We start from the raw sequence: 12963 nt of genomic DNA, 5'->3' as shown, positions 1-12963 counted from the left end.
CTTCAACAATTATGATGGTGCCCAGTGCATACATTTTAAAGTAAAAAGCTATTTTGGATATAAAAGGATTTTGTTACAGCAGATTGATTTAGTGCAAAGAGGGCCACTCAACACTAGTGATAGTCCATTTTATTAAAACATGTATCAGAAATGTGAAAGCTCAACAGCCACATCAAAATGTTAACTGTACTACTTGGTTTTGTAAACAAAATACTATAGTGAGCACACTTCCATAGCAAGTTTAAAATTTGACTAACTGCAATTGTGCATTACATTGATTGTAGCATTTTAAAAAATGGAACAATTTTTTCAAACCTGCCAAAACTTATGATTAAAGTAAAAGAACAATACCAACAACAAACATTATTATAAGCATGGCAAGTAAAGCATATACAAATACTAGATTGCACAAGTGGAATACGCACTCTAGTGCTATAATATTTTTCCATTAACAATAACCTATAGTTTTACAGGTTTTAAGTCTTTTCGACGCACTGAGTATTTTAGACTACTTCACATTGATATGCATGCTCTCTGAATATTATACCCGAAGATGTCACGATTTCATGCTCAAGGAATGCTAATCAGCTTTGCTTCGCATCTCATATGCCTTTTAGTCCTCACACCGAATGAATAATGTTTGTGTTGATTTTTTATATTTATCAGTGCTTTTTCAAAAAGAAAATTGGAAGGTTTTTTAACGAGTACATTAGCATATATATACAGTATGTCAGTTGCCTTTTAAAGGACCATTATATTTTTTTGCAAGCTGTGCAATTAGAAAATCATCAACTCGGTTGAGTTCAGCTACTCAAAGGTCCAGTTGGACCATATTTAGGTGAAACAATCTGTTAACACTATGTTGTTAAACATATTCTTTTATGCACAATCACCAAATTCTAGGTCAATTGAAACAAGTATTCTTATAACTGACTGATGTGTACATAGTTATAACTGACTCAAGTGTACATACTTATTTTGTCCCAACTCGAAAAACAACTCCGGTTTCAGCCAGTCACTTGAGGCTGTATAAAAAGACCTGTGCAATAATCATTCAGTGTAACTGACCAATGAATTGTTAGCTTTTGAACCTTACATATAGAATGGTAGTACGAAACAATGTTAATTGAATTTCTCAGGTATTGCCTGAATAAAGCTAAATTATTGCCCGGGCAAATAGAGTACTCCCTTCACTTGCATCTCCTTTGAAGGTTGACTTGCAACAAAATTTGCATTACAGTTATTTGGTATCAAAAGGTTCACCATGTTTTACTCTGCTGTGTTGTAGGTGCAAAATATGTGGAAATATGATTACAAGCTCTTAAAAGCTCAAAAATGAACAGTTAATCGCATCCATCACAAAAACGGTCGTAGGTTGGAATCCCTCCCCAAAATGACTCAAATGGGACGTAGTTGAACACAATTTGCTTCTGTTTACACTTTCATGCAACCTCATTCGTCGAAATATTTTCACAAATATACTTCACGCATTCAATAAAACCGTGTCTATTGTCCTTACGCGTCTATTTCATCATCATTGTAATGCTGTTACTTTGAGCACTGATATCTCAAAACCTACCTAAAAATTAGTTTAATTTTTTAACCTTAGCTCGAAGGAGTACATATTATCTTCTGATAAACATGAGGAGCCTGTGGGTCACCTGTGATAGTCGAAAAATTCTGCAGAAGTTGTTCACGCCATTTGGCAGGAAGTATGGGTCGCATGATCAGATTATGACTATATGATTAGACCAAGCTGAAATGAAACTGTTGAGTAGTGAGCATCTACATTTGATAAGGGCTTTCTGGTAGAACCCGAAGTGTCTGTCATAAACTAGAGCTACGAGACGTTTTGTATTGAGGCTTTTATTGGCCTTTCAGTTTACGTGGTAACATCACTTGTCAAAACAATAACAACGTCCAGTTGAGTACGTCATCGAAATAGAGGGATTCCAACGTATGGCATTTTCGTGATGGCTGCGATTAACTGTTCGTTTTTGAGGTTTTAATCACATTTCCACATATTTTGCGACTACAACACAGCAGTGTAAGACATGGTGAACCTTTTAATACCAAATAACTGTAATGTGAATTCTGTTGCAAGTCAACCTTTAATATCTTTTTATAATATCACCCTTTTAAAGAATATGTTCATTTTCAATAAGTCAAATATTCTAGCAATGTGCAGGCAGAGTTTGTTGTTAATGGTCAAATTTCACACTAGTTGCATTAAACATTATTGGTGCCTGTGCAAATGTAACACCGCAATGTTCTGTGCATACTGCAGACAAAAGATCTATACTCGGAAAATAAATAGCGATTGGTCGAACTATTTGGGAACTTGCGCTAGTATTTTCACTATGTTGTAAATAATTCACAATTATTTTTGTATGCCATCGAGTGACAAGTCGAGATTTGGTTGTTTTTTGGTGGTCTTTACAAAGGTGGCCGATCTTGTCAGGTTTGCTATGACAGCATGCCACATGGGCGTACCAATAGCTGATGATCAATTCTATATGGTGGTAATCTCAATTTGTAACATTGTGTTTTGACCTTGTTAGCTGTCAAACTAGGTCTGAAATTTGAGATCAGATGATTCGTGCTTTTTAAAACTCGTGCTTTATTTTTTTTAAATATGTGCATGTAAAAATAGTCTTTTCATTGACGCGCTAGAATTTAGGAAATGAGTTACCAAGTGCTTTTTGTAAGCTTTTTTTATTGTTATATAGGTGTGATTGGAACTATCATGAAATGCAAGGGTAATTTGATAAATAAAGATATTTTTACTATAAGTCAAGCTGTAGTTTAGTTAGATACTTAATTTTTTAACATAATTGCCAGACAAGTCAACACATTTTTGCCATTTTAGTGCTAGTTTCTTGATCCCATCGGCGTAAAATTCTGTAACCATTACACTAGTACCTTCGTAACCATTCGCTCACAGTAACTTTGACCTCATCGTGAGTCTCCATGTGAATGCCTCTAGTACAGGACTTTAGAGCACCAAAGAGATAACAGTCAGAAGGTGCAATAACAGGGCTGTAAGGTGGGTGGTCCAACAGTTCCCAACCTAGTTGGTTGATGGTCTAAATGGTTCGAGTAGCAGTGTGGGGCCTTGCATTGTCTTGTTGGAGAACGACGCCACGAGATAGCATGCCTCTTCTCATGTTCTTAATGTCCTTCCTGACTTGGTGTAGCAGTTGGTAATAATTTCTGTTGTTTACTGTGGTTTCCTGCTTGAAAAGCTTACTGTAATGGGGCCTTTCACATTCCAAAAGACTGTCAACATCACTTTTTTTTACACTTCTGTGTTCTGGACCTCTTTGTGACAAGAGATGATGGGTGTTTCCACCCCGATAATTGCTGCTTCGATTTTGACTCATTGTATGCCACCGAAGTCTCATCACAAGTCTGTTGGAAAAGGAATCTCTGTCTCTTGAAGAATGTCTAGAAAGAATCTGTCCAGAAGACATTTTCAATCACTTAGCATCTTTGGCATCACCGTGCATTTTGGGTACCCACTTGCAGCACACCTCTGAGTACCCAACATCTTCATGAAGAATAGAGTTTATTGCTCAAATGGAGATGTTCAATGATTCACCAATTCCTTTACTTTTATCTTTGGTCTGCCCTGACAAGCATGTCTACAGCACCTGAATTGGCTGATGTGGCTGCCTCTTTTGGCCTAATTGACTGTGGTTTGTCCTCAATAGAGTCCTTCTTTCCTTAAAACTGTTAACGCATTTGAAAACTCTGTTTTGGATAGGACTGTCACTATATTGAGCTTTCATTCTCCTATAAATGCCACTTGGTCTGACTCCTTCTCTTGACAAAAATTTTATTACAAGCTTACATTTATAAGCTCTATCTTCAACATGTGAGCAAATTTTAAGAAAAGTGGCCATTTTAAAAGTTTCAAAAGAATTTATAGCCTCAAAGTTATTAAAAAAGATTAGTGTCAAAACAACACCTAAAAGAACACATCTCCAAACCATTATGCATTTAGGACCTTCATCACAATAATATTTAAACTTGTAAGGAAATTATCTTTACTTATTGAATCGCCCTCGTATACTGTAGTTATTGTTGTTGTCTTAGTCACAGCTTTTATTAGAGGCTTTAGAAAAGATTGTTAGTGTTTAAAAAATACGCATTCATGTGTAGAACATTCATTTCAGCATACTAAATTTCCAGTAAGTGTGACAAGTTTTTGTGGCAGTCTTTATGCACTTTTAGTTTGTACAATCCACTTTTTGTAATTGGATTTAAGGTGAAGGTGTTACAAATTGGATTGCACTCCAATTTGTAACACCTTCACTTTGAACAGTAGGTCTATCTTGGTAAATTTGATAATCCTTGGTTGTGTGAGACCAACTGTTATTGTCATATTAACAAATCATGTTTATATAGCATGTTTCATGTAGTTTTGTATTATATTTTACAGATAAAATAATTATTCAATGCTTCATGGAGCAAACCTATTCTTGTGCTGCTACTAGCGATACAAAAAACTCTTCTTTCATCTTATTCAAGTTTGAAACTGAGTATCTAAGAAGGGAACTATATGCCCAAAGAAGTGTAGATGGTGATTTACTTGCTGCATGGGAAACACCTAACATTGAACCAAAAGCAGAGATAAAAAAGAAAAGAAGTAAGCGCGGGCAAGATGCCATTGTAGAGCGAAAGGTAACACCAATGTACAATAATGGAATATGGAAGGACAGCGTTGAAAAGTACTCATTCAGATATGTTTCCAATAATGGATGCTACAGAGCTCTGAAAGCCCAAATGGTTCACACAAAGCCTACTACGGTGCATAGGAAACATAGTCCAACCACTGGTCTCACGCTGTCACATGAGCAAAAAGCTTTGCGGCGTGACATATCAAAGGACCTTCGCATCCAATTTCAGACGTTACTAGAACATAATCATTCACATTTTCAAGCGCCCAAGTCAACTTCAATTGTATGTGATTATCTAGAAGATGAGGAAGACTACAAGGAGAATCAAACCAAAAAACACAAACTCCCTAGTGGAACTACTGCTCCGATCACCAACCAGCTATTGGTCATAGACCCTGAATTAAAGTCACGGAATTTTACTGAAATCAACACTCAGAAATTTCCTGAAGCTAACCCTGAAAGGATTTTGGAGACACAGTCAGCCCATCCACCTCCTATAGCTGGTCGCTTGGAAAATCTTATGATTAACAAGCGATGTAGTACCAATATGGATAAATATTCACCTTTAGAGCTGGAAGGAGTTCATGCAGCACCTCCAGACAATGGTTGGATTAAGGCGGACAAACCGCATAGCAAAAGTCTGCCAGTTATGATGCCTCCATTTCACGGAGTTCAAGTGACTAGTACAATGGAAGTTGAAGCTTTAGCAAAGCGAACTTTTAACAATCCTAAAGGTACTGGAGAATCATCTCGAGCACCACGAGCATTGGGACCAATAGAAAAAGTGACTCCATCCCTCAGAGAAATGTATGACAATTCCAAAGCTGCGCAAGAATTGTTGAAGCTAAATAAATTTAGACCGGTGCAGCCAGTAGACATGAATGTAAGTTCTTTTTCATCTCTGAAACCTCGAGCAGAAATCGGCAACACAAAGTTTGCGACAAAAAGCACAGCATCAGTTGGACCAGGCACTACAGCAAATTTTAGATCTGCTAAATATGGAGACCTGCAAACAAAAAGCTCCCGACTCGGTGAAATAATTAATGTCGATGTAGACAACCCTAATTCTACTTTCCAAGCATTTCTCCCTTGCATTTCTGGTAAACGTATCACCTCGAAGGTCAGCTCATTAAGGTAGATTGTCACAATCTATTCAATTATCTGTATTAATATTAGATGTTGGTGCTTCCTTAAATGTATCATCCACACGACTATTTACACTCCCATGCATTGCAGATATTTAAATCGATAAATTTGTGCTGTAATAAAACGTTGCAATAATTCTGAATCTCCAAATTTGCTGTAGCCAAATTGTGATATATGTATTTTGCTTTTCGTTCCTATTATGGCTGGATACTTGTGCATTTCTAGTAATACTATTTTCGTTATGCTTTCACAAAACAAGTTCGAGTGTAATATCCCTTGCTACTTTTACTCAAATCTTCCAGGAGTAACCATCAACACGTTGAAATCATTAACTATGGTGTAACTAGTCTAATAGAAATTGTATACCTTTTAATTTTGTATTATATAGTTAAATTAATGAAAATTGTTTCTAGCAAACTTTCAAAAATAAATACAAATTTCAATTTCCCATCAATGTTTGTTAGAATTGCACGTAGATAGCATAAATGCATGCATGCACTCACTGTTAGTAGAAATATAAAAGAGCTAGTAGCCGCTAGTAGCCACCAGTAAGTGACATTGACTGAGCCCTCTTGTTCAGTGTATCATAAAAGATGAAAGACTAAAATATTCAACAAGAGCCTCAGGCAGAGGAAGTAGTGGCTGAGCCTGTTGCTGGTAATGTTGTGTAACTAGGGCGTTCTTTAGGTGTGCTGGGTACAGTGAGCCTGCCAATCTGATCATATAATGACATAATCTGCACTTCCAAGACTTGTCTAGCTGATTGTGCCATGGTGAATTTCTCTTCAGCTGCCTGTAATGAAATACAATTATTAGTTTCCTGTATCATGTTTAGTAATTTGCTTGTGAGCAACTATGAACAATAGTTACTGGAAGACCAAGTATTTTCCTGTAACAGAAAAAATCTGAATCTTTTCACACTCTAGGATGTGGTTTTTAATACATGTAAATGTATTGGAGAACATGGTATTGAAAACATGCTATCAGGCGTGAGCTTACCGCGATTGATCACTGCTAAGAAGCTGGAATAAGTGAAGACAATAGAGACCTAATCCCAAAGGAGAATAATCAGCCATGTAATTACTGAAAAGGGATTGTATGTTTGTGAAACTGTGAAACAACTGAAAGTAGGCCGCTAGGTGCAGTTATGTAACACATACCTTCAACCGAGAGGCGTGCTCACCCTGTATAGTGACAATTCGTTTGTTTTGCTCCTGTATGACTGTGTCCTAAAATGAGCAGGAATACCTAAAAGCACTAGTGTAAATGTTAAGCCTGGTTCTCATATGGGCCACAAGCATCAGTGGCAAGATTGCAGGGCTATCAGCAATGAAATGGCAACCTACGCACCGAGTACCGCCGGCGTTCAACGCAGGCTAACTTTCACAAGGAGCCGCAGGCAAAACCTTCCTGAAATGCACTGTGCAGGTGAAGGTCAGCATTTTCGAAATTTCTATGCAATAATCAGCGACACAGTTTTATGTGAACATAAGCCTCCGAGCCTAGCGCCGCAAGTGTTTCGCTGCGCGAGATTACCGCGGGGGTCTCGCAGCCGATATGGGAACCACGCTTAAGACATGACCACCAAGGAGAATAAAGAAATTAAAAATACAATCTGTCTACTGATACTGACCTCGATGTTGCATCGCTAAAAAGCTCTCAGAAAAATCACTCCTCCCTATGTAGCCAAGGTTAATTACACATTTGGATCCGATGAACGACACTTGCCTTTGTCATTTTAGTTGACAGCAAACTGTTTTAGAAGAAATATACTAACCAAAAGCTCTAAGAACTATAAAATCAATGGTCGCTGTCAAGGTTTTCGCTCAGCGGGTACAGAATTAGAAATGTTTGTGCCAGTTCATGGCAAAAGCACCAATGCAGTGTAGCCAAGTGTTATCGAGGTTTAAAATGTAAACTATCAGCTTTTTCAGACTAAATGTTATTTACACTTTCTAAAATAGCTACATTGACCACCATTTGTGGGCGCCAACAATATGCATGAGAGACTGATCAGGCCAAACTAGATTGCAAATATGATAGTTTCTCCAGAAATATTTATACTCGACTATATTATATTTATACTGCTGTCTTATTAACAATATTATATTTTTTATATTGATACTGTGATCATGCATTAAACTAAATTTAAGTGATAATTTCGGATTTCAATAGAAAACCCGAGCTACTTTACAAGAGTGATTTTCAAATTCAACACCTACATAAAAGCTTGAAACAGTTCATACCTTATAATTTAGCATTGAGTTAATCTCCCCAACTCTTATTTACCATGTTTGCTAGTTTCCTGAGCAATAACTAACAATCATCCTAGTAAACACTTTGTTTGATGCGAATCTTTCAAATGTCAATGCAAGCCTTTTTATTTGATGTTTTTCAAGTTAAAATGCCTTGAGCAGTGATGCAATTTTGTGCGAACTGCTTCTATCACATTTAGAATACTTTTGTTTCAAAAATAATCTTGTGGTTATTATAGGCAACAAACAGTTCTATGTCATAAGCATGTTAAACTGTTGTAAGCATTTTTGCAATAGGCAGCTAAAGTCAAACCTCGACTGGTTGAACTTTTGCTTCCGATGTATACATTGTATTCTGTTTAATTCAGTTCAGTGTTAAAAACAATGATAAATAATTACATAAAAATATGAAAAGAACTGAATGTAAAAATCTTAAGTTACCAAAGTAAGAATTTGGTAAAGATACCGTAAGAATTGTATGGTTACTTACCTAACAGAAAAAAGGACGTGGTGGCACAGCAATGCGACAGTGTATGGGTGGTAGAGCATGTGATAGAAAAGTATGACAAATTAACTCTAACCCAAACTTTATACAGCGAACTTTGACTTACAATCACCACCAGACATAAATTTTTAACATACAATGTACAAGTTGATTAGCCTTTTGTCTCAACTTGCGAAGTAATTTCTAACACACAAAATCAGAACACTTTTGAAATTGTTACTTTTGGAGGTAAAAAATCACGCAGTAATTTAAAAGAAAACAAAAGTAAGTATAAATTAATTTGAACTACTGTAAAACCTCTAATTGAACGCCATGGCACTCTATTTTTTAACCCTTCCTCTAGAGTGACGGTCAATTGGAGGTGGCTTTCAAATAGAGGCTGGCGTTGTATTTTTTAAATGGCTTGTCAGAATTTTGGAAAGATACATTTTGCCCTTTCACGGGTGAAGCGAATGTCGTCAATATTTTGCCCTCTTTTTCTAGTGGAGCGATATAAAACCTTTTGGATGCAATAAATCTGCTAACTTACCGCCAACTTGTCAGAGATTTCTCAACAAATATGCGTTGAGACACCGAGAAATATCTCTATCAATTGATATCTATTGCTTGCAATTTACCTGCGATGATATTATAGCCTGTGTCCTGCTTTGCAATTTGTCGGAGCTTTCAATTTTTATTTCATTCTACATTTGAAGACATATTTTTATTTTATACCTATATTTAACAAAATTGTATAAAAGCTCATCACACTCATTGATATGTTTGCTACAGTTTGCAGCCAAAACTAGCTTTTATGTGCAATAGAAGAGGAATCACGAGCGTCGATCAATTGTAAGATCAGATTAACACAATGATGCTATTAAATAATATGCTATAAATCTTCAAATTTATAAGTTTTATAATGATAATCTATCAAATTCTACAAATATATATATATTCATGGTCAAGTGACATAAATGAGCCATACTTATATTACATGCAGAAACAAAAATTGATATTTTTAAAACAAAAATATTTCCATCATTTGCTAGGATAGGTGCATTGTGATTGTTGCTTTCGGTGGAACAAACATTTTCTGGTTGTCCAACACCTTCAACAATGTTTTCTGACCTCAACTCTTCTTCTGCACTGCTGAACTAGTCGATATTGGCATCCAAACAATTTTTTGGCAAAGAAAAACTTTAACGCGATGCATTTAGCACAAATGCAATGTGTAAAAGTTTTGCTCGTTAAACGTAACCTTTGTACCATTGTGAATGTAAACCGTTTTTATAAACACGTACTTCGAAGTATTAAGACCACGTTAATCAAGGAACTATTATTAGCCTGAGACAGTTATTAATTATTTCTATGGCGTTGCCTTCATAGTTTTAACGAAAAACAAGCAAAAAGCTTTGGAGTTGGACAACGAGAGATTTGATTGTTATTGATGTGAACGATTCATTATCAATACGATTTTATGGACACTCTTTTACTGATCACTTTATAATATGGATTCATAAAGATCAAAGAATGTCAAAGTGGCGGTCAAATGGAGGTGGCATTCAAATAGAGGGTGTCGCTCTATTTTTCAACCCTTCTTTAATAGTGATGGTCAAATAGAGGCGGCGTTCAATTAGAGGTTATACAGTATTTCTGGTGTGTGTTAGAATAAATCATGCCGCATATTTCCATAATTTCAATCACTTACTCACCAAACCTTTGCATTGTTGAACTTCCACTTCCGTTCACATGTTTATAAAGTATGGTAGCAATGACAACCTCTTATTGATTCTTACTGAACTGATTACAGTCAAACATGGATAACTCGCCCACGGATAGCTCGAACACATGGTTAATTCGAACGGTTTCTTTGGTCCGTTCCCACGTAATGATAAATTGCTATAGATAACTCGAACCCAACACTGTTAACTCGAACTGTTTTTTGCCCAACGGCTACCGAAACGGTTGTTATCGCTTTAGAAAATCACTTTATTCCAAGCCATAGAGGTAAACCTCAACTTTTCGTAATTCATAAGCGTCGTTATTACCAACACCGACAAAATATTTTTGTCAACGACTTTTCTAACGGTTTGGTGAAATTTGATTTATACTAAACATCCGCTTAGCGATCGCCCTTCGGAAGCAAGGTAAAGTTTGTTTGTTTGTGAATATTATTTATTGAGGTTTTCATGAGAAAATAGTGTTCTGTTGACCTCATAGTTAAAAGTGAAGTAATCTTTGCATAAACTTCAAGAAAAATCGACAAAATTGATCGTGGGTAAAACGCTCAAAAGAAAAAGATGTCTTTTATTTTGAGCATTTCAACAACGATCAAGTTTTGCCAATGTCAATCTATAAAACGTCCTGGCATAACATCACCTCAAACAACAAACTAATCTCAAGTGATAGAAAAATCTCTATACTTTTTGATAAAAACGTTTTAAACTTTACATTAGAAGCATTAAATTTGAAACAAGCCATTTGTGCTTTTGATTTATATTATAGTTTGTATATGTACATGTATCTACTAATAAATAAGTAAATGCATGGACTTGTGACAGTGCTCTGTAACTGGAACGCTCTGATAATTCGAACACTTTCGCTCGTTCCCGTGAAGTTCGAGTTATCCATGTTTGACTGTATATCTTTTACATACGAGTTGGGTTTTAACATTTATTTCTTTTTACACAACCTCCAAATTCCTTTTAATGTCATATATAATTATCATTTTCTCCTCAGCTCTTGAATTAATTAGACACAATACATTGCATTATTGTAAGTATATTTATTCAACATAGTAAATATAGTTTTGACACACACACACAAATACCTATATCAAGGTTTGACTGTAATTTAATTAGCTTCTACTTGCATTATTTTTAATTTGTTTAAAACTTACTTTTCTAAGTTTTAACTTACAGAACGATGGTACTAGAGAAAATTTGGGATGTCATATGTTGAAAATTGCTTGCTTAAGTCGAGGCAAATATTTGCTTCAATTTTACTTGGCACGTTCAAAGATTCAGTTTGAGGTTTGATTGTAGATTTTTCAAATTTTCAGATTGGTAGTGCACTACAGTAATTCCTCACTACTTCGCGGCTCACCTTTTGCAGCTCAGCACTTCACGTCACGGTTAAACAATGTTCAATAAAAAAGAAAAGAGAATTAATTTAAAAACATTAAAAAATTAAAATGTATAAATATTCATACATAAAATACATTTATAAACATGTGACCTCCTTCACACAACCAACCCAGTTAATGACAAGTACGAATATTCAGGCCATATGCAGATCAAACTACACCAGTACAGTAACTACGTAAGTGCATTCTCGGGCTTGAAATACTGGCACTGATGTTGACAATATGAACAGAAAATGAATTAGGATAACTTTAATTTATTTACTTATATAAAAAAATAAATAGAATATGTTTTAAAAGCAGTTCAAGTGTTCTGGTGTTAAATTTTGGCTTGAACATATATTTTAAAAATTTGGTTTTTATTTCGCAGATTTTTACTTATCGCGGGAGACGCCGGTCCACATTAACCGTGAAAAGTTAATTGAGGAATTACTGTATGTTTTCAATTAATCTAAATCAAATTAATTCATATATAAACAACACGGGTTTTGAGCATTTACAACCTATAATATATGCTGTTTAATAAGATACAACAATGTCTATGCATAACAATTTTGTGATTCTCTATATTTGTCGAGATGTCTAAAGTGCACGAAAAGACTTTAAAATGGGCAGAACTACAACTACACACAAGTCCTAGCAGTTACATTCACTGACGTACCTTGTCCTTGATCTTCAAGGAGAGAGTTTCTATATGGTTTTGCTTCAATTGACACAGGTCAACTTGCTGTTGTAAACTCTCATTTAGCTCTGCATCAAACATCAGCAATCTTATTCTCACAAGGTTTACACAACTAAAACACTGAGAATTCCTCCTCAGTACCAGCGTGTTTACAACATCCAACACAATTCTGTACAATGTCAGAATTCACCAACTACATGGCACTTGTTTAGCCTAAACTCAGCATTTGGGTGTTAACTCAATTGAACATTGGTAAAAGATGGTTACCATGAAATGCAATAAGACTACTAACAAAAAGCTTGACATCAATGCGACCAATAGAAACCAGTGCGAAGTTCATAACCGCTACAACAGCAAACAAACCTAATGCAAGACAAGACTGGATGATCAATGGATTTGCAGAAAGCTTACTTACTCGTAATATCAGCTATAAACTTTGCATCCTGCTCTGAACAAGCAACAGCCATGTGGTTATCATACTTGATAGCTGATAATCTTTGCTGATACTTTAATTGCACCTCCCCCATCAGCAGCAGTTCCTTCTTCATTCTGTTAACCTGTGGTATGAT

At 35.7% G+C, this 12963-nt stretch overlaps 2 protein-coding genes across 2 annotated transcripts in view; one reads left to right on the top strand and one right to left on the bottom strand.

Annotated features, from left to right (window-relative positions):
* Positions 1-4500: 4500 nt before the first annotated feature.
* LOC137395232 (uncharacterized) lies at positions 4501-6013 on the top strand. Its single transcript, XM_068082083.1, has one exon. The coding sequence runs from the start codon at positions 4696-4698 to the stop codon at positions 5818-5820; it is 1125 nt and encodes a 374-aa protein (XP_067938184.1). The 5' UTR covers positions 4501-4695; the 3' UTR covers positions 5821-6013.
* A 186-nt stretch (positions 6014-6199) lies between these two features.
* The window catches only part of LOC137395222 (hamartin-like), a 75641-nt gene continuing 68877 nt past the window's right edge, over positions 6200-12963 (bottom strand). Inside the window, exons 18-21 of the mRNA XM_068082071.1 lie at positions 12810-12951; positions 12374-12462; positions 6989-7057; positions 6200-6621 (exon numbers count right to left, since the gene is read on the bottom strand). Of these exons, the coding sequence (XP_067938172.1) occupies positions 6451-6621; positions 6989-7057; positions 12374-12462; positions 12810-12951 (471 nt within the window). The 3' untranslated portion in view covers positions 6200-6450. The remainder of the gene's footprint in view (positions 6622-6988; positions 7058-12373; positions 12463-12809; positions 12952-12963) is intronic.

The sequence above is a fragment of the Watersipora subatra genome, chromosome 1 (assembly GCF_963576615.1).
Source record: "Watersipora subatra chromosome 1, tzWatSuba1.1, whole genome shotgun sequence".
Classification (NCBI taxonomy): Eukaryota; Metazoa; Bryozoa; class Gymnolaemata; order Cheilostomatida; family Watersiporidae; genus Watersipora; species Watersipora subatra.
This window is presented reverse-complemented; position numbering and strand designations above follow the sequence as displayed.

Coding starts and splice junctions, on each gene's coding strand:
- LOC137395232 (XM_068082083.1), top strand. CDS start 4,696: ATGTACAATAATGGAATATGGAAGGACAGCGTTGAAAAGTACTCATTC.